We start from the raw sequence: 19,898 nt of genomic DNA on the forward strand, positions 1-19,898 counted from the left end.
TTTTGGTTCTTTTGATGCGTTGTTGCGTTCAGGGGCAGACCCCCATTTTATAAATGGTTCTTCTCTCCTCTCTGCTTGAGGGGGGGATATAGGCAGTAATATATATGTCCGTCGTTGATAAATTGACTTGTTGAGATGTGTTATTCAATGGGTGAAGGAGTAATTGCCACTTCGTTCGGCCGATATGAAAGTATAAGGCTAGCCACTTTTGTTCCTTAGACTCTATTCAATCAAAGACCTCCAGGCAACCTGGGCAGGCTAATTGATAAAATTTCTGCGGACCGAGGGCGCGAGATGCATCGGAGAAAAAGCGTCGTTATAACGTTGGGTCATTAGTGTCAGATATGGTTAGGGTTTTCCAAGCCATCGGGACGCCGTTGTAGTTTGTCACAAAAATTTAGAGGATCCGAAGGCGGCAATCCTAGAATTTGACTTCTGTCACTCGGTAGCGTCCCAGGGTTGCCATCAAGGGTATGGATAGGACTTGCGGTGATATTTTCCAACTCCGTTAGGAAAGAAGCATCTCGCTGAACTAAGGCAATCTGTTCAGCCCCGATGGCGGCGTTGAGCTGTGTTAGGTCCTCTGAAACCTCAACCAATCTGCGCGGCCCAACACCGTGGCAATCAACTGTAGTTTCATCTGGCTGCGCCGTCAGCTAGACGGTTTGTCCTTGCGATTGAGGTCAGCAACATGCTGTAGCAGCAAACTTGATGCGGCGCCACGCTCAAAGGCTCTAAGCTCGAGCCAGACGCTCGTGAGCCGCGCCTGGCTGACGTGAGCCAGGCTTCTCATAGCCTCAACTTCTTCCGTTGTCGCTTTAGATGTCCGGCAATCGGCGCAAATTTGATTAAAGTGAGGAAGTATAAAAGGGATCGATTGCCCACGATGAGTAACGTGGAGTCTTTCCAAGGTTGAAATTCGACTCATCGTTTACTTTCGTACGCCACGTCGTGCTTCTCACCTACAACCACGGGACCGGAAGTTGTCAACGCATTTCGCGAGCAAGTAAATGGAAAAACGTGTAAGTATTCCTTTTCTATTAGCTATGTCGCTTTTAATCGACCGAGTAATAACCTAATGTAGTTGCCATCATCGGGCCCAGTGCTAAGCCTTTAGGAGCCGAAACGGCCATCACGCTTGCTGCTGCAAACCCCAAGCAGATCCTACTCCTGGGTCGTTCCGAATAGATCAGATCGGTTATCGAGCAGATCAATGGCGTCAATCCTACCGTCGATGTGCGCTTCTATCAGTTAGATCTAGCTGACCTGGATTCGGTTAGGAGTGCAGCAGAGAAAATTAATGCGAGCATCGATAAAATCGATGTCTTGATCAACTATGCAGCGATCATGGCTGTCAAGGATTTCGAGACAAGCAAGGAAGCAATCGAGATCCAGTTCGCTACCACCCATATCGGTTTTCTGCTGACGAATTTACTGATGCCGAAGCTTGAAGCGGCAAGTCCCGGCGCGCGGATCATAATGTGTCCAGCGGTGGTTACATGCTCTCCGAGGTCCGATTTGATGAACTTTCAGGATGGCAAGTCCTACATACCGTGGCTCGGTTACGCCCAGTCCAAGACAGCGAATATCCTTTTTACTGTGGATCTTGCAGCTAGGCTCAAAAAAAGAGGCATCTATTCGTTTTCGCTTCATCCGGGCTTAATCTATGGAACGAATTTGGGACTGCACCTTGATGAACAAAGCTTTAAGGTTCTCACGGACATTGCTCTGGACAGAGATAAGCAGTGACACTATAAATTACTTGGGATACTCTAAAGAGGCATTTCACAGGAAGTAATGACAGAATTTCATGTCGTGCCAGAGTTAGTTTATCTATGATATCCGGTTACATAAGCAATAGAAAACGCACATAAACGCTAAAAGGTTAGCAATTGTGCGCGTTCGTCACCGACGGTACCTGGGCCTGGGAGTCTAATATCTTTTGATATAGCAGCTCTGCGCTGCTATTTAGTCTAGATCTGACACAGTTTTGGAGAAGCTCTTTGTGCTCTCCGGTCAACTGGACAATTATTGTGAGACATAGTCAATCTCCACTTCTTCGCTTACTCGAGTGGAGTGTGTCCTGACGTCACTCCTGAGGATCGCTGGTGGCGATCCTGTGCGCTGGCTACTTTAGGTAGCCGCATACGCTAGTGATAGTGAGCGGGGGAGGTTGAGTTTCTTTGTGTATATATAGACCTGAATGTCCGTGGGACTGGTCAGTAGCTTTTCTCGATCAGAGTCTCGGCCCCCCTTCCTTTTTTCCACGTCCATCCATATCTATATCCTCCCACACTCCTTTGTCACGCACGTACATTTCTCACAAATTATTCCATGACTTCCTATCAGGAAGGGTTTCCAATATGGAGATTTTGGTAACATTTTTCACCGACATAGTGAGGAATGACCGTATAGGTCAGTTATTCACCATTTGGTTAAACTTGCGCCGAAGCGCAGCAATGTCCCGAGTAACTCTGCCATTCTCTATGCAGTGCTCCTCGTAGCTAAATACGTTAGCTTACGCTGTGCAGAGCTCAAAATAGTCGCCATACACATCCATCACCTGGTCCCACTTTGCAGCTATCGACAGACTAAGTTGAGGCTTAGCCTTCGAGACCAGCCGGGTGAACTCATCAGATCTGGCGAGTATATTCCTCAATTGACGAAGTTGGTTCCAATCTTTCTCTGTGATCGGGCCTCGGTCTTAAAAGGAGACGCACCATCTTGATAGTGTTCGTCTCATTCAAACAGCAACAGTAACAACGCTGATATTCTTCTCTGCCTTAGTGATATTTGCTTCTTGAGACAGGCCGAGCCGCCAAGGTGCGGATTGGTTCGGGAAGACCGAAAGCCGGACTTGGTTGCAGTCATGAGTTCCTATCTGTGGCCTCAATGGCATCAATCTAAGCAAAATGTGGAAAAGTCCGACTTGTTCAAAACGAACCATGCGAGCAAAACTAGGTGATAAAGCTCTCGCGACAATGAACTCGCACGTCATCAGTTTTCTTCTTCTGCCTGCAAGCATAGACTTAGGCCATACGGGCGCCTCATTTGAACATCCTCCGTCTTGCAAACGATCAAATTCTATAGAGCGCTCTCCGTAGACACTTATATGGGATATCGGCGGCCATTATCCGGCAACGACTTTGAGGACTTTTGCAGTTGCTGTGCATTGTTCTGAGTATAACTTATATGACCGATTGTGGAAGTCCCTTGCGTGCGACGGCGGCCGCAGTTGGTCGTGCATGTTGTTACCCGGATATTAATGATCACGTGCACGGCGACACATAGCCATTGTCCAGGGTTTCAGGAAGTAGTTATAGCAGTCGAGTCCACGCACTCAGCGTCTGTCTTCTTGCCATCAGTCGCCCACCAATCGTCTGTGCAGCCACACCAACAGACACGATAGTGATATAATATAATATCCACCAATCATGAATGACACTGTTACATCAAAAGACGATTATCTCATACCTCAAGGTCGGCGCGCGGGACCCGGTATAATTATTTTGCATGGAGCAATGGAATCGGCCTGGAGTCACTTTGAGCTGGCCAGGGCACTCTCAGACTCCTTCACTGTATATCTTCCCGATCGCCGTGGACGTGGCCGTAGCGGACCCCATGGACCTGACTTCATCATTCAGAAAGAAGTGGAAGACTTAGATGCGCTACTGTCGAAGACCGATTCACACTTTGTCATGGGCGTAAGTGCCGGCGCCATTATCGCTCTAAATGCATCTTTGGAACTCAAAGCCATCTACAAGGCGATCATCTTCGAGCCGCCGCTAATGACCGAAAACCTTGTATCTGTAGACTGGGTGGATCGCTATGACAAAGAGATATCGGCCGGTAAAGTCGCCACTGCGCTTGTGACGGGCATGCTGGGATCGCAGATGGGACCACCGGCTCTCCATCGTATGCCTCGGTGGTTTCTAATTATGATGTCTAAGCTTATGATGACACTCGAAGGCTCCTCAGATGGAAGTGACGGCCCAATACCGATGAAGGTGCTTGCGCCGACTCTTCACTACGATGTTCAGCTGATACTTGAGTTCGAAGACAAACAACAAGACCTCGTGAGCACAATAGGTATCAATGTACTTCTTCTTGGGGGCAGTCTGAGCCCGCGACTTAAAGGCTGCGGTGGATAGGTTGGAAAAAATGATTCCCAATGCAAAGCGGGTGGAATTTGCCGGCTTCCACCATGGGGCTACGGGAAACAAGAACAGAGGGGGGCATCCAGAAACAGTGGCTTCTGAAATCAAATCCTTCCTCCTCGCACAAGTCTAATCCGTCGATTTGGGCTTTCAAGCCAAATATCCCAATTATTTGGACAATATATCCCAGGTTAGGGTGCCGAGAATCCATGAATTAGCTTTCTGGCCCCTGTTGACACGCGATCCGTCGAAGTATAAGCTATCTGCTCTACGTATCGCTCCACCAGCCATTGTTTACTCGACATGTCGACGACACAGTTCTTCGAAGTCAGTAGCGAGTTCAGTAGGGGACATCGACGAAACGATCGGCGACCTAATAGATCTAATATCGCTGATACGGAATACTTTTCGCCGTCTTACGGCAAAACTTTCTGGAGCGTCAACATTTGGACGTAGCGTGTTTCATTCGCGATGTCTTTAGGAATAGATTCGAATCCAGGTGTGCTTGAGCGTGGCCATTCCCGATGTTTGAGCTAATGACAGAGTTCATGATTTCTCTTTGGCTTTTGCTGGGAATGGTGTGTAAGTAAGGATTTCTGCCGATCTAGAATATGGCTGTACTTGATTTACTCATATATCGCTAACCTGACTCTGCAAGAGGTCAATACACTGAGCTGCGACTTGCAATTAGTCGAGCATCCCCAGGCAAAACGTACGCTTGAAGTCATTCAGTTCTTTGGACTCTATTGACAGACAGATCCAGTGCACGCGAATACACGCATTGCCACGCTCGAAGAAGTCCTGGACCTGATAGGCTGCTACGGCGACAAGCAGATTGGCATCAACCTCGAAACCAAGATCGACCCACAAAATCCAAACCAGACGCTGCCAGTTGACAAGTACATCAATGACATCATTCCAATCCTCAAGAACCGAGGTTTCGCATCCCGTACAACGATCCAATCATTTGACTGGCGGACCCTGATCGGAATCAAGTAGAAGTTTCCCGAAATTGTGACGGTTGCCCTCCTCGAGACGACCATTGTTCAGGTAAACGGATCGTACCCCTGGCTCGGAGGCGTAGATTTGAATGACTTCGATGGTGACTGGGTCGCCGCAGCGGCCTCTATTGAGGCGTCGATTCTTAGCCCTGTGCACGGTATACCGTCAAACGAAACTATCAACACACCGGGGTACCAGCCCTTTGTCACTAAGGACATAGTGTGGCGCGCCCACTGTCGCGGCATGTCGGTCGTCATACCATGAACCGTCGACCACGAAGTGACCATTGCCAAATTGATTGAAGATGGTGTCGATGGCATCATTAGCAATTATCCGCAGCGGGTTATGTGGGTTGCTCAAGAAAAGATCGGATCACCTAAACGAAGGGGGTCCAGACATCGATCAGAATGCCTGAAAAGGCAAGTGCCGGACCATAACGTCGAGGTTGATGCTACACTACTATCACTACCATCACATCGAGAAAAACAGTATTGATCAATACGACCTCAGTGAACTGTTTTGTTATCCAAACAATATGAATCTGATAATGTTCCGTGGTTGTCAAACGCTGAAAGACATCCATAAAATCCTTCACAGACAAGTCAAGGCCCTGGCTAAACTTGTATATAACTTGTTGGTTCAATCTTTAAACGTTTCTATCATAGTACAGGTGACCCATGGTCGTCGCGCATAAAACCTTCTCCTCATCTAGTTTTTTCAAATGACCACGTATAGCCTGAACGAAATATAAGCGGAAAAAAAAACCCACATGTTAAGGCGCTACATCTACGATTCACGGGCGACTCCTGAGGTTGGGCAGAATTTTGTTAAGCTGGCCAGGATATATTTGATCACCACTCCCGAGACAGTTACAGTTTCTGATGTTACGCAGCTTAAGACTTTGTTTCGAATTTTGTGAAAGCGATAGACAGAAAACTTCCAACACACCTGGAACTATAAGACTCGTACTATAGCAAAGTGTGGTCCCCTATGTTCAGCAGAACGCATTTATAAAGATAGTGTAGTCCCTCATTCGTTCTAGAGACTTACTGGGGAAACTTGCGAAACATATCTGCTAAACGATCGATTGGCGCTGCCAACAACCCCGCCACTGTTTCGAACGGCGGTTTGTTTGGTGCGCTAGGATGGCTGCGGGACGGGACAAACCTTTTCGTACGGTCAAATGACTTGGCCAAGTCTTCGGATTCAAAGCTTTGGAGAGCATTTTGAAGCTTGGGGAAGTCAGACGTCTCTTCTTCCTCGATGTGTTGAGAAAGATCTTTCATCAATGACTCGATCGTCGGGATAAACTCGGAGTCATTCGGTGTCAGATTCTGAAACTTCTTAAGCTTCTCCTTGACCTAATATTAAGGTTGGACTCTGTTAGTCATATGTTTCATGGAAGCGTGCGCAATGCAGGCATGACCTACCACTTGATGCTCTGTCCTATCCTTGTCTGCAAGCCTAACGCCTTCCTCGCCTAGATGTTTCTCTAATGCGGGGTAGATGACAAGCTCTTCGCCTACTGAATGCCGAGCAAGTTCCCACGTGAACTGGTTCTGCCACTTCGTCTGATTATTGGCATCTTTGGCGTTGATGACATTGCTGTAATACTCTTCGAGTTCGCGGTGGTCCTTTTTAATTGCGTCGAGAACAGACACCATTGCTCTAGTTGTGTTGGCAAAACGGCGAACGGTGTGAGAGGGTAAGAATCGCGACGTATGGTGATTATGGAAGAGCTTGCAAAGTCGAAAGACGGTCATGTTACGCTTTATCGAAGATAGAAGAGAATCCGCGACTCTGGACGACTTTTATTAGTAAAATGTGACATGGTGCCGTGCCTGGCCTGGATCTGCATGCCCACCAGCGATCGCTCAAAGTCTCCCCACAAATCGGAAAGATCTACACTATCGGACTAAATATCTGCGTCATGCGAGCGTTAGGAATCTCTTACCACAGTGGGCTAATGCCCAATGGCGAATAGCATAGGGTTGTCTTGCACAATGCCTGAGGATACAACTCGATTGGCATTCATGAATACGCGAAGACAGTGAATATAGTGCTTATACTAGGCGACTATTGTACGGAAGCTTTAGCATCAAATGACCTTGATCGTAAACCGCAACATTTGCAATAATAATCAAGTATCATCGCGGGGATTAGAAACATTAGACTATATCATTATAGTCACTGTGTTAAGAGAGCTCCTGCCATCATGCTAAAGTACGAAAGCTAAAATTAAGTTTATAATTTCTGGCAGTAGACAATTAGATGCAAACTACCCAACCGCATTAATTCACTGACTCACAAAGATGGCGTATCTATTCTTACTAGTCCAACCGAATTAGTTAATAGCCACAAGCCAGGGTTCACATTTCCAACAAGTCACTGCGCACACGACGAAAGTATGTACAAGTCTCAAATCACAGTCAAAACTTGCTACTTTTAATCCTCTACCTTATAACGGCGAATAGGTCCCACTTTCTTGGGCGTCAAGTGTCACAGAGCTCTTTACAAGGTTAACATCTTTGGTTGTCCTCGTGCTCTTATAATAAGGTGGATCATTCAAACCAAAGAGCATGCTCATAGGGAATCCAACGTCAAAGGGGTACGCAGACTCGATTTCATCGATATCTTCGTCCGTAAGCTCAATTGACAAAGCCCGATATTGCCTTTTAAGTGCTCCCGTTTACGGCCACCAACCATTGGGTATACGTACGGAGCTTTATGCATAACATAAGCAAATGAGCCTGAAACAAAGTTAGCAACGAATCAAGCAAACTATAAAACTTATGGAATACATACTATACTGGTAATTACAGTTCCCTTCTTGTTTGCGATCTGCTCTAACTTTTCAGAGACTTTAATATCATTTTCCGAAGGAGGCCTGAACTTCCTTCCTTCCTGACTCTGACGCTGCGCAGCCGTCTTGAAATTACCTTGTGCAAGTGCCCCCCATGGACCAAGCGCCATATCTTCAGCCTCGCACATGGAAAGAATTTCCCGGTCAAAATCGCGCACTGATGCACTCCACTTGCCTTGGTATATGCTGAACTGAGTCAAGCCGTGTGCACGTGCGTATTCGTTAGCTTTAGCAACAACCCATGCCGGAGTATCGCTAATTCCTAGATACAGCACCTTCCCAGCATCAATCATGCGATTCAAGGATTGCATATGTTCAGGAATTGAGGTCGAGAAATCCCACCAGTGCGCGTGGAACTTTAGGCCAGTGATCGTTAAGAAGACGAAAAATAAAACCTTCAGAATGCAAGAACTTACAATATCAATATAAGACGTCTGGAGCTTCTTTAGCGAAGCCTCTAGCGACACATACATGCTCTTCAAGTGGTTGCCTTGAAAGTTGGATTTGATAAATTCGCCGTCTTTACCGGATTGATAAAAGGTGGTATATTTGGTCGCGATGCATCGGATCACGATTCCTAACGAGAAGCCATCCATTCACCCAACCACTCCTCTGACCAAGCTCTGCTTAATCTTATTAGTGTCCCCATGACATCAATCTCTTCGGGGACCCGATGCGATGGTGTCGATGGCATCATTAGCAATTGTCCTGAGCGTGTTATATGGCTTACCCAGGAAAAGATTGGATCTTCTAGACGAAGCGGTTCCAATCATCGCCGGGAATGCTTGACAAAGGCGAGTTAGGGATCATATATAACAATTCGGTAGCGGTTGAAAACCTCGCGTGCGTGTGAACTTCCACTGAGCTCGGCATATGAGAGAGTTCAGACAATAATGCTAAATCTTGAGACTGGAGATTTGAAGAATCCTCTAGGCTCTCACCAACTCCTATCCACTGCGCTCATTTGCATCATCTGATGACGTGTCGCTGTAGCTTGAAGGATAATTCTCAACAATTTTAGGCATAGAAGCTTGATACATCAATAGAAACAATTCAAAAATGCTTTCAAAGGACATTCTCTGTTGACAAACAGCAAACTCAGAGATCTCGTACAAGAAGCTTAGCTTTCAAGTCAAGACTAATAACTCCATAGATACTGAGAGTCTCTCTCAGTTCTCTAGACTTATCCTCTGTCAACCTTGCTCATCTATCTCGTCACAATTGACCTGTCGCCCTCGAGCCAGACCAACTTCAACGTCCATTTACAAATCTTCCATAACGCATCACTGCTGCCTCTGACAAGGTCGATGAAGTACAAACCCCCTGTCAATAACCTTTTCGCTGCTGGGTCGCAGCCCTCTCCTGGCATGTAATACTGCGCGACTGCATGTGCCGTCATACTAGCCGTATTTTCCGCCATTCTTCACGTCCACGCGAATGTTGCTGACGGTGTGTGTAGGGTCGAGGGGCCCAATGAAGTTGAAAATCTTGTCGTTGATCTCGTCCATACCTTTCAGAATGGTGCCGTTCAAGTCGAAGCGTGTATCTTTCCCTTCAACGAAAGCTGATTTGAACATCGCAAAGTCATTGGTGTCCAGGCCAAGGACGCCACGATATAACGCGTCCGCAACAGCCTCGCGCGTAGGAAGACCCGTAAGACTGATTGAAGTAGTCATCTTGGGTTGAACAGAGATGAAGAACAGACTAATTCGTATTGCATGCTTGGCAAAAGCTTCTGCTCCACGAACCGGCCGAACGGGGCGATGCAGTCCCACGTCAGGCGCAGGGCGTCGCCGCTGAGAGAGTTCATGACGACGTCGACGCCCTTGCCACGCGTCCGCCGCATGATGCCCGTCGCGAAGGTGCGGTCCCGGCTTGAGAAGATGTGGTCCTCGGGGATGTGGAATTCCGTCATGAGGAGGTCCTTCTTCTCGAGCGTCCCGACAGTAGCATATATATCTGCTCCAACAAGCAATGCAAGGTTGATAATTGCCTGGCCCAGTCCGCCAGAAGCCGCATGAACGAGGATCGTCTCACCCTTTACCAGGCGGGCTACTTTGAACACGGCGTAGTACGCGGTGAAGTAGATGATGGGCAGAGACGCCGCGATGTCAAACGGCAAGTCCTCAGGAATGTGCTCGATCTCGTTGGTCGATGCGCGGATGGTGGTGCAGATGGTCCCTCCCCGCGCGTTTGCAATGACCCGATCACCGGGTCGGAATCCTTGGACAGATAACCCCACGGCTGTGATCACGCCCGCGCACTCGCATCCGAGGGGATACGGCTCGATCTGACCCGAGGCAGACATGACGTCCCGGAAGTTCACACCAGACGCCTTGACCTCGATCTGGACGAAATCGCGCGGTAGGTCTCCTGATATTCGAACATCGTCCACAAATTGCAGGCTGTCAAGGTACCCAGGCATCTTGATCTCGGCTCGCAGGTGCCGCCCCTCCTGATGATACGCCTCTTCTTTCGCCGTTGGATGGCCGATGCTAGACATCACGAAGGACGTCAATGTATGATCTTCGATCACTCGGGGAATCATTACGACGCCCTCTCGCTCCGCGTACTCCGAGTCGATTTCCGATATGCCCACGTTGGTGCCGAAATTAGTCTTGAAGACTGTGAAGATTGTCTCTGCTTCTGGAGGATCTGAGGGAGAGCTGCCTGAGTCGAGATCAAGAGTCACGATCAAAGTGTCGCCTTTCTCTGCCTTTATCGTCCGTGCTAGCCCCGTGACCAGGTTGAGATCCGGGGCGCTGGACTCGATCTGAGCGCCGTGATTGACCCATAGGACGCCTGCGCTCTTGAGGAAGATGCGCTTGATGGCATCATATTGGCTCCGCGATGGGTTTCGTAGGATGCAGTGCGTGCGTGAGCTTAGGACAATGCATAATTTGTTGCTCAGGTCATGCTCGGTGATGTCGGCAAGCTTCGAGGTCACACCTATGCTGCTTAGGAGCCTCGTCAATTGATCTGCGCATGGGTCCGGCAGTGAACACTCTGTGAGGATAATAACTTCTGGGAGAGACGAGACAGGTTCGAGCGCTGCAGTCGAGATGACCGTGGAGCTATGATGGTTTTCAAGATCTGGCGTGTCCCATAGGACAGCCTTTGTGCCAGTGAAGTTAGTCTTCCGAAGTAGAGCATCCCATTCATTCTCTGTCATCAAGGGGCCATCTCGCCGCGTCCCTTCTTCGCCTGTGATGGTCAGCGGAGTCTCGCGCGGGGAACACATACATACCTATCCACCAACCTGGGAGGGTCCCAAAGATGACGGAGGCGGCGAGGTTCTTGACCGTGATCTCGATCAAGATAAGCGTGCCGCCGGGCTTAAGAAGCCCCCGGACTCTATTCATTGTATTCCCCAGATTACTGGTGGCGTGCAGGACATTTGCTGCTATGATTAGGTCATAGGAGGCGGGGCTAAATCCCTGTTGAATAGGATCTTGCTCGATATCTAGCCTCTTGAACGATACCAACTCGCCGAACGCCTGTGTCTTCTCCATCACCTTCTCAAAGAAGCCAGTGGAGATGTCCGTTAAGTCGTATTTAGCAAATCGAGGCGTCTCCCCATCACGACCGCCTAGTGCTTGAAGCAGAGGGAACGTGGCTCCTCCCGTGCCCGCGCCAATCTCGAGGACATTCAAGAAGGGGTTCTTATTGGCGAGGAGGTCGGCATAGATCGCGGCCTGTTCGTATGACTGGGAGAGTGCCTGGTTCATCCTGTAGTGCCTCTCTAGCCGATCGTCTTCCATCATCAGCGTCAAGGGGTCGATCTCCTGGCGGAGAATCCTAGGCAGGTTTTCACCGATGTGGCAGAGGATCTCGTAATGGGTTGACTGGATATTATTGCAGAGCGCTCTTCGCCCTTCCTTGTCGACGCTGGTCCAAGCGGATGTGTCGAAAACGCCGAGACGGCCTTCATGAACGCACCTGCACATGTCTGTCATGGTGGAGTAGAGCCTCTGGTGGTGAGGCGCCATGTTGGGAACGTCCGCGACAGGAACCTCGTTCAGAGCCTGCTCTGCATAGTAGAAGGCAGCCTGCTGCACCATTGCCGCTTGATTCTTGACTTTGTGAGGCAGCCTGAAGGCTTCGGTAAGTTTGACGATTTGATTCTGGGACAGGAAATCCGGGTCCGGCCTCCAGTAAATCCGGTGTGCGAGTTTCTGGGCATTTCCATCTAATCCTTCAGACACCCGATGAAGTGAGCCGAATCGCAATCCCCTGATTTTCACTGCAGGTTTTAATTCTTTCTTCTCTTTATCAAAAACAACCAGAGAGTTTCGTGAATGCTGCATGCCCTGATTCAAACTGTTTCCCAGATCTCTCTTATCCATCTTGTCGTAGACGTCGAATTGGCAGGCTAGGCCGTTCGCGATATTTTGCGATACAAACATCTCCCTGATAAATGTAGGCACTGGCGTTCCCTGGTCGAGATTCTGATTAATGGAAATTGCGAAGACAGGGTGGATGAAACCGTCCAGAGTTGCTGGGTGCAAGATAAAGGGATATTGATGTCTTGCTGGCATCACTTCGGCGGTGTCAGGGATAGACACAGTCGCCACGCACCTATCGAGACTTGAACGAGCGTTCTCCATGTTAGTAAAGGTAGGTCCAAAGTTGAGACCAAGCTCCTTAAGCGCCTTATACACATTTTCTATGTCATGGTCTGTTGTACACTCGTTGTCAAACATTTTGATCATTTGCATATATTCCTCTCTCTCTTCAAGCTCATCTCGTCCCCCATCTACTTCAGTTGGCTCGGCGTGTTTTTGCACAGATATCAAGCCTCGGCAGTGCGTGGTCCAGGACGTCCCGTTGGAGGAGGAGGGCACACAAAACTCGTCCCAGAGGTCTGAAACCTCCTGGATGCTTTCATTGTAGGGTTTCAGGGAGATCATAATCTCTACCTCACCTGACGTTTGTGGAATTACAAGCGCATGGCCGATCGAGATCTCATGGAAATTATACCCCTGGATGTTGATCCCCCGCGTCGAGGCTCGCTGATACGCGGCTTCTATGGCCATGACCACATAGAACGCTGCTGGGCATACTGTGTTTGACTGGACATTGTGGTCCTGAATCCAGGGAATTTCAGATGTGCGAAGAATATTTCTCCACCGCGCGTCTGGAGAGCTCGAATCGCCAATGGGGATACCCAGGAAGTCACTCCTCGGGAAGGCCGTGTGCGGTTTCTGGGAACTTGAGATGCCCTTTGCCCAGTACATAGTTGAGTGATTCCAGCTATACGGCGGTAGGTCGACCAGCAATTTATTGCTCTCGTGGCCGGAAGGGCAGTTAACTGCATGCAGGTCGACCGGAATTCCGCTTTGAAGCAGGCGGATTGCAAGCTGAAGACAACTGCCTACTGCATTCGTGTTGCGAATGAGAGCCGAGAAGTATTGTACAGATGAGAGCTTAGTATCGGTCGTTAGGATTTGCTTGATGGGACCATAAAGTGCTGAATGAGGGCCAATTTCGACGAGAACATCCACTGCTGCGCCTCCTCTTCGTTTCTGCTTGGTGCTACCTTTCCCTAGGACAAGGTGGAGGAGAGAGTCACAGAACTGAACGGGCGATACCATGTTTGTAGCCCAGTAATTCGGCTTAAGCTCTTTGTGCTCAATGATGGTCCCACTGACAGAGGAGTAGAAGTCAACTGACCCAGAGTCCACAATTTGAAGGTTTTGGAGGGCAGCGAGGCATTGCCCAAACACGGCATTCATATGATGAGAGTGGTAGGCAATATCAACAGCAAGCTTCCGGGCAAACACGCCTTTCTCCTGAAGGACGGCTTGAAGCTCGTCAATCGCAGCCTCGTCGCCGGAGACAGTCACGCTGCTCGGACTGTTGATGCAAGCAATATTCGCCCTCACGTTGTTCAGGTGGCTGATGAAGTCCTGAGTTTCATCTCTCGACAATCCTACCGCCATCATGGCACCAACACACGGATTAGGCTCATCTTTGAGTCCCGCCACAGCAACGCCGCGGTGATACGCAACAACCAGGGCAGCTTCCTGGGTCAGAACGCCGGCTGCATACGCCGCAGCGATTTCTCCGCTAGAGTGTCCTGTAACGCTCGACGGGATGATGTTCCAGGACCTGAGGAGATCCACCAAGGCAATCTGGACAGCTGTACAAAGGGGTTGGCTGAACAAGGCAGTTCCAAGCCGAGACGGATCATCTTGCGCAAGCTCATCTATGGTTGTCAGCCGTTCCAATAAATGAGCTCGAGTTGTGTCTGGGGATAGACGTTGGTTTAAGGATAACAAATAAATGAACTTACCCAGCAATGACCAAGGAGCCCCAAGAGTCTTCAGCATCGACTCAGACCGAAGCAGCGAGTCGCGGTAGACGGGTTATGCGTGGGTCAGCCCTGAACCCTGAACACTGGCTACAACAATAGAAAAACTGATAAAACGAGGAGCTGTACTGCCGGAATCACTCACAAAGAATAACTCGACGACGCATACATCGACGTCGGGCGCCTTGCGCACCCTCCCTCTTTTACTTCTCATTTTGTATCTTCAGTTCTCTTCTCATACCACACCACTGCGCTCCCTGGGCTCCTTGACCCGTGAAGACGAATCCAATCTTGACATTTTTTTGGGCTTTTACAAACTTCAGACTCTGGCTATTTAAGCCGTTTTTTAATTGTTCAATTGATCACGAGAGTATGGCTGCTCTCCACGGGAGGACAGTCCTGCGCTCCCCTAGAGTGACAGCAAGGTCATCCAAGAAGTCAAGAGGAGAATTTTCCCTTGCAGCAACGAACTCGGCTAGAGCCTTGACTTGCCGCGCGCCAGATGCCTCGTCTATGGCAGAGAGGACAAAGAGTCGAGGGCGCTGATCTCCATTTTCTAGGTGGATACCATTTAATGTGGGTGGTATCTCTACGTGCCTAACGTTTCCTTCCAGGCCGTGAGCGGCGAGATAGCTGCACGCATCTTCTATAATCACATGGGCATTGCTGCCACCAAAGCCAAAGTTGTTAATCGAAGCTCTACGAACTTTCGGGGGTTTCCACGGCTGCACGGCCGTAGGGATTTGTACATGTTAGCCTACTGAGCTTTCTCTTAGCATGAATCATACCTCGATCTTCCAATGATGCATGGGTATGCGAGGATTGGCCTTTCTAAAGTCAAGATTCGGGAGGATGCATCCCTTCTCGAGCATCAGAACCGTCTTCACCACCGCTGCGATCCCGCTGCCTCCTTCCAAATGCCCGATATTTGACTTGACTGAGCCGACCTTCAACGGCTCCTCAAGGCTCCGTCCTGGTGAGAACACGGTCGACAGAGAACATGCTTCAATCGGGTCTCCCACTGCAGTGCCCGTGCCATGCGCCTCCACATACGTCGTCTCGGACGGGTCGATTCCCGCAGCCCGGTAAAGGCTACTGATCAGCTCGACCTGGGCCTTCCCACTGGGAAGCGTGATTCCCGCCGTCTTACCATCCTGGTTTGTTCCAGAGTTGCGGATCACGGCACGTATGGTGTCGCCCGCCTGGAGCGCCTCGTCGAGACGCTTCAGAATGAGACAGGAGGCCCCCTCTCCTCGGCCAAATCCATTGCCGCGCTCATCATAGGCATAGCAACGCCCATCTGGAGAGAGAAATCTGTGATCTGTTAGTCCCGTGGTGGCAAGTGAGATACTTCCTACCTGAGCATGCTTAATGCAATCTGCGGCGCCGGTCCGAGAATAAGATTTGACCGCCCACAATTGCCTGCGTAGATTCTCCGGCGCGGATGGCATTGCATGCCAGATGCAAGGCGACCAGGCTGGAGCTACAGGCTATCTTATGTTAATTTATAAGTGACAATATAATAATATCTGTCCATACCTGTGTCGATGGAACGACTGCATTGTAGAAGACGAGGGGCCATTTGACGGTGTCCTGGGTTTCTCGCACGGTGCCACGCTAGCAGCCGCATACCTCGTGCACTACACGGCAACGAGGCCTCATGATCCGCCGTGGGGCCCGTTCCGCTGCGCTGTATTTATCGCGGGCCTCGCACCATTTGAAGAGAACGGGAGGAGAATTAGGGCGGATGAAAGAGGAGCGGTGGTCAAGTTGCCCGGTGCATGTTGCGGGACGGGAGGACGAGGTCTTTGAGGAGTCGTTGAATCTTTATAGACCGTGCGTGCGGGATGGGGCAGCCTAGGTGGTGCACGAGAAGGGCCATCTCGTCCCTCGCGAGAGAGTGGATCTCATGGCAGTCGCAAGGGCTATTAGAGGTCTGGAGAGTAAGATCGTCATGATATAAACTTGCGTTAGAGCTGGGAGTCATTAAGTACACGAAATTAGAACTGCAGGAAAATGGACTAAGTTAGTTTCATAAGAAGGCCAATTATGAAATAAAACTTAGCCTATAATTGGATAGGGAAGTAGAATGTGAGCAAAGAAATACGGTGGATTGGTCTCCGTCTGCATGAGTGGAGCAGGAAATGATTAGAAGTCAAATCAGCATGACACTCTGTAGCCTTATGATATTAAAGAAGCAAGCATCCTCGTTTTGTAATTACATTATTCCCACATTTTGCATAAAGACAACTCTGGATTAGTCGTCTCAACATCCTCGGCATTTAATTGAAGGCCATGAAGGTTGGACAGGTAGACCATCCTTCGCGTCCAGCTATTTCCACACGCTCCTAGGGACTGTTGGTGAAGGAAAATAATTGGAGAAATTGGCAGAGGGGCCTAAGTGGTAATTAAACTCTTTTATGCAGATTCATCACCTACTAGGAAGCAAAATCTAACTAGATAGACAATTTGTCACCATGGCTACAGAATGAACAGTTTTCCTGGTGTGGGCCACTGTGTACTCTTTAATTATATTCTACCCTCAAGAGGGAGCATATTATTTCGCAATTGTCAACATGTTTGACAGGGCCCTATCATTAAGTGTAAAAAATCATTGTTTGCTTTAAACATGACTGTATCACTCAATAATTCTCATACACACGTATTATCATTACATATCCAGACACATCAGTACTCCTTTCGCAAACAGTACAACTCCTCTCGCTCCACCAAACTTGCACTACAGCTGCTAAAGCGCCACCAATTGCTCCTCCGCCAGCCCATAACATTGACCATACCCCATTTGACCGGAGCTGGCACCAGTGGAAATCCTCCCATATCCCGCCCTCATACTTGGTATCGAGATTGTACCATAAAATAGGCAAGACACGTGTAGTTGAATACCGTTGCAGGGCATGCTGTGTCGTCGCATCTCCAATTGCCTTCATGTCAAAATTGTAACTGGCAAGCGAAACGAGCTTCAACGGCTCATTGGTCAGATGGCTATGGAAAGCTTCGGCAAAGGAATCGAAGGTCTTGACAAACTCGTCGCCATTGTATTTAGATGGGGTGGCCAGGCGAGCTTCGATATAGGATTTCATCTCTGCCAGACCATGGTGGAAAGCCGCTTTTTCCGTTCATTAGTTTCATAAGAAGACTGCTTTTTTACGGTCCAAAACTTACCATGCTCTTTGACATCCTCATCCATAATACCCTTAACACCCGTCGCCTTCTCGATTGCGGGGAACAAGACGGCTTCCTCGCTGTCATGATGGCCGACCACAAACCAATACCATGCTTGACAGTAATTCAGGAAACCGGCACATCGGCGTTCTCTAGTTTGGGAGCTTGCAGGTACATGCTGTTCCAGCCCCGATGATGATGTTGTGCACCAGGGCCATGTGCGACCCAAACTCGATGAATGGTTCTGTGGCATCCTTAAAATCGTCAGTTGACGTTATAATCAGTAAATACAAAAAAAGGGTTATTTACTTTGCCAGGTTCCCCACCCGGAGTTGGGAGCAGACTCAGGGGGCCGTAATTCGACCTCATTTTGATGTGTGGAGTTTAGGATGTGGAGATTTGTTGAAACAAAGAATCAAGATTGAGTCGTGAGTGTTAAATACAAAGGGGAATACGGATTCCCTTGAGACCAAAGAGGCAGGCTGACTACAGTGCGCAATGTAAAATTAGCACACATATGAAAAGCGGCTCTTACTCGTACAGTTTAGCTAATACAAGAAATTCGCGCATTAGGATAATAGAGTAGAGTTCATTGGGCTACCTCCATCACCTAAGCGAGGGGTACACCAAAATCGCCTTGGTTCGCTTTACTGAGCCGCTTATTAATGTCTACCGACATGCTGCGACATCAAGCGCACAGTCCTTCACTTGAGCGGCTGAAGTGTAGTACCTGAAATTACGTCATTGGCTTGTACGGTTTGCGCCCCAGGAAACAGCGTACAAGAGTCTTAAGGATTTGTGTAGCCCTATCGGGTTAGCTGGCTTTTGCTAAGCCACTTGGACACTACCAGTTCCGGAGACACGTACTCGACTGTGCGCACCGGGGATAAGGAACGGTGTTAGGATTTACCCCGCAATGCTTGTTTTTTTTCTATACGGAGAAACAGAAACTGGTAACTTGAGTGGAGAGAACATCATGAACTCTGAAGAATCTGAAGTGACAATAGGTAAGAAATTGCATATGGATTGCGTTCTAGAATCTAGATGAATTAGATGACAATTCCCTGGAGGAGTATGTCAATATTGTGGCCCTATTAGAGAGGATCGAGGTTCGCCTTCTGGGACAGAAGAAATGCCAGCGGACGAAGCTCTGCAACTGACCGCACTAAAGCATTATTTTAAGGACCAGCTCGCAGGAAAGGGAAGATCAGAATTGGATTTTGCTTCGACCAAAGCAGTAATCATCAAGCCCTTCGTCTAGCGCTGAATGCAAGAGGGCGAAGAAAGCTATCAGGCCAGGATACTTGGAGCGAGAGGGGAGGCATTATAGCCAAGACAGCTGCTACCCCGAGTGACATGCTGTCGAAGGACTGGACTCGGCTGGTCGTTGACTGGACTACACTTCAAGGCAGGGCGAGAAAGCAGGGGGCAACAGGATTCGTGTGATAGGGACTAAGACTATAACTGGAAAACAAGATCTTTTCCCTTGGTCTGGCGGCGAGGACAAAACCCTCCTCTTATGTTCCGCCAGACATACTACCAATCGTGTACTGGCTGGACGCACATCGTAGGCGGCAACTCGAGTTCGAAGGAGTGGCTATAAATTACCCGGCGTACAGCAAATGGTGGTAATCTCTTGTAGTCGAGTTTTGTTGAGGGTCTCGTAGTGGCGATGTTGCGTCGTAATCACACGTCGCCGATGCGAATTGTTGGGGCCGGCGTGCGATGATGATTGGCGGACTCAGCTTGTGCCGCCTGAGCAAAACTAATCTCCTCACGAAGAAAACCATGAAGCGTCTCTAACTGTTTTGCGAACAGGGCCGCTTCTACTTTGCTGGCAGGAAGCTCGATACCCTGAATCGTGGATGGAATCCATAATTTGCAAAACACGGTGTCCCTTTAGTTATCGCAGATACCCCAAACTCGGCAAGCGGAAGACGATCCACCCAGTTTGTCTTGCTGGTAGTTGACGTACAGGCGCAGGTACTGTTTCAAGGTGGTGTTGATCCGCTCGGTCTGCCCATCTCTGAATCTCCGGCATCGCACTTACTAGGATAATTCGTAGATCTTAGACCACAGACAAGGGTTGTTACTAAGAATATCTCTCCATACAACAGACAATGGTATCTCTGGGCACACCTATACAACATGCAGTAGCACGAGAAAAGTGAGATATCTGAAACCATACAAAGACATAATTATTTGGTGCGATGAAATCACTCGGTGGTATTTTAGCTCGATGGGGACGGAGACGAACGCGAAGAAACTCAGTAGGATAGATGAGGTGTTGAGAATCAACCTTCATGCTACAGCGACACATCGTTATTGTCAGATGTTCAGACAAATAACACAGCTGACAAATATAGAGTCAGATGTTCAT

At 48.8% G+C, this 19,898-nt stretch overlaps 6 protein-coding genes across 6 annotated transcripts; 2 read left to right on the forward strand and 4 right to left on the reverse strand.

The window, feature by feature from the left end:
- Positions 1-1,010: 1,010 nt before the first annotated feature.
- Positions 1,011-1,749, forward strand: V1508DRAFT_434709 (uncharacterized protein; the record flags this gene model as incomplete). Its single annotated transcript, XM_066942036.1, has 2 exons — positions 1,011-1,022; positions 1,189-1,749. The coding sequence occupies 2 exons, from the start codon at positions 1,011-1,013 to the stop codon at positions 1,747-1,749; spliced, it is 573 nt and encodes a 190-aa protein (XP_066793533.1).
- Positions 1,750-3,434: 1,685 nt separating this feature from the next.
- Positions 3,435-4,290, forward strand: V1508DRAFT_406214 (Alpha/Beta hydrolase protein; the record flags this gene model as incomplete). The annotated part of the gene is made up of 3 exons (XM_066938756.1): positions 3,435-3,498; positions 3,520-4,076; positions 4,138-4,290. 3 exons carry the CDS (start codon positions 3,435-3,437, stop codon positions 4,288-4,290), a joined length of 774 nt encoding a protein of 257 aa, XP_066793534.1.
- Positions 4,291-5,843: 1,553 nt separating this feature from the next.
- On the reverse strand, positions 5,844-7,376 carry V1508DRAFT_256987 (hemerythrin HHE cation binding domain-containing protein). Its single transcript, XM_066936417.1, has 3 exons — positions 7,114-7,376; positions 6,590-7,061; positions 5,844-6,520 (listed from the first exon to the last, which is right to left on the reverse strand). Exons 2-3 carry the CDS (start codon positions 6,920-6,922, stop codon positions 6,206-6,208), a joined length of 648 nt encoding a protein of 215 aa, XP_066793535.1. The 5' UTR covers positions 6,923-7,061; positions 7,114-7,376; the 3' UTR covers positions 5,844-6,205.
- Positions 7,377-7,381: 5 nt separating this feature from the next.
- On the reverse strand, positions 7,382-8,923 carry V1508DRAFT_257121 (Norsolorinic acid reductase). Its single transcript, XM_066936418.1, has 5 exons — positions 8,439-8,923; positions 8,099-8,378; positions 7,965-8,009; positions 7,468-7,909; positions 7,382-7,412 (listed from the first exon to the last, which is right to left on the reverse strand). The coding sequence occupies exons 1-4, from the start codon at positions 8,616-8,618 to the stop codon at positions 7,743-7,745; spliced, it is 672 nt and encodes a 223-aa protein (XP_066793536.1). The 5' UTR covers positions 8,619-8,923; the 3' UTR covers positions 7,382-7,412; positions 7,468-7,742.
- A 683-nt stretch (positions 8,924-9,606) lies between these two features.
- V1508DRAFT_424315 (uncharacterized protein) lies at positions 9,607-15,975 on the reverse strand (the record flags this gene model as incomplete). The annotated part of the gene is made up of 19 exons (XM_066941272.1): positions 9,607-9,681; positions 9,767-11,226; positions 11,270-11,374; positions 11,402-11,490; positions 11,518-11,900; positions 11,937-11,993; positions 12,021-12,114; positions 12,154-12,197; positions 12,228-12,428; positions 12,450-12,470; positions 12,495-14,357; positions 14,421-14,425; positions 14,577-14,665; positions 14,702-15,060; positions 15,124-15,649; positions 15,694-15,713; positions 15,752-15,829; positions 15,852-15,864; positions 15,890-15,975. Coding segments are annotated over 19 exons (5,568 nt in total), but the record flags the coding sequence as incomplete, so codon positions are not given.
- Positions 15,976-16,869: 894 nt separating this feature from the next.
- On the reverse strand, positions 16,870-18,170 carry V1508DRAFT_463926 (uncharacterized protein). The gene is made up of 3 exons (XM_066942886.1): positions 17,828-18,170; positions 17,519-17,772; positions 16,870-17,462 (listed from the first exon to the last, which is right to left on the reverse strand). The coding sequence occupies exons 2-3, from the start codon at positions 17,769-17,771 to the stop codon at positions 16,978-16,980; spliced, it is 738 nt and encodes a 245-aa protein (XP_066793538.1). The 5' UTR covers position 17,772; positions 17,828-18,170; the 3' UTR covers positions 16,870-16,977.
- Positions 18,171-19,898: the final 1,728 nt, after the last annotated feature.

The sequence above is a fragment of the Lipomyces doorenjongii genome, assembly GCF_038497915.1.
Source record: "Lipomyces doorenjongii strain NRRL Y-27504 unplaced genomic scaffold V1508scaffold_67, whole genome shotgun sequence".
NCBI classification, from domain to species: domain Eukaryota; kingdom Fungi; phylum Ascomycota; class Lipomycetes; order Lipomycetales; family Lipomycetaceae; genus Lipomyces; species Lipomyces doorenjongii.

Bases quoted from the DNA above. Each gene is read 5' to 3' on its own strand.
- V1508DRAFT_256987 (XM_066936417.1), bottom strand. From the start codon at position 6,922: ATGACCGTCTTTCGACTTTGCAAGCTCTTCCATAATCACCATACGTCG. The intron at 6,521-6,589 runs GTAGGTCATGCC...CCTTAATATTAG, and splicing joins ATAGGACAGAGCATCAAGTG to GTCAAGGAGAAGCTTAAGAA.
- V1508DRAFT_257121 (XM_066936418.1), bottom strand. From the start codon at position 8,618: ATGGATGGCTTCTCGTTAGGAATCGTGATCCGATGCATCGCGACCAAA. The intron at 8,379-8,438 runs GTAAGTTCTTGC...ACTGGCCTAAAG, and splicing joins AGACGTCTTATATTGATATT to TTCCACGCGCACTGGTGGGA. The intron at 7,910-7,964 runs GTATGTATTCCA...ACTTTGTTTCAG, and splicing joins GAACTGTAATTACCAGTATA to GCTCATTTGCTTATGTTATG.
- V1508DRAFT_463926 (XM_066942886.1), bottom strand. From the start codon at position 17,771: ATGCCACAGAACCATTCATCGAGTTTGGGTCGCACATGGCCCTGGTGC. The intron at 17,463-17,518 runs GTAAGTTTTGGA...GAACGGAAAAAG, and splicing joins TGAGGATGTCAAAGAGCATG to CGGCTTTCCACCATGGTCTG.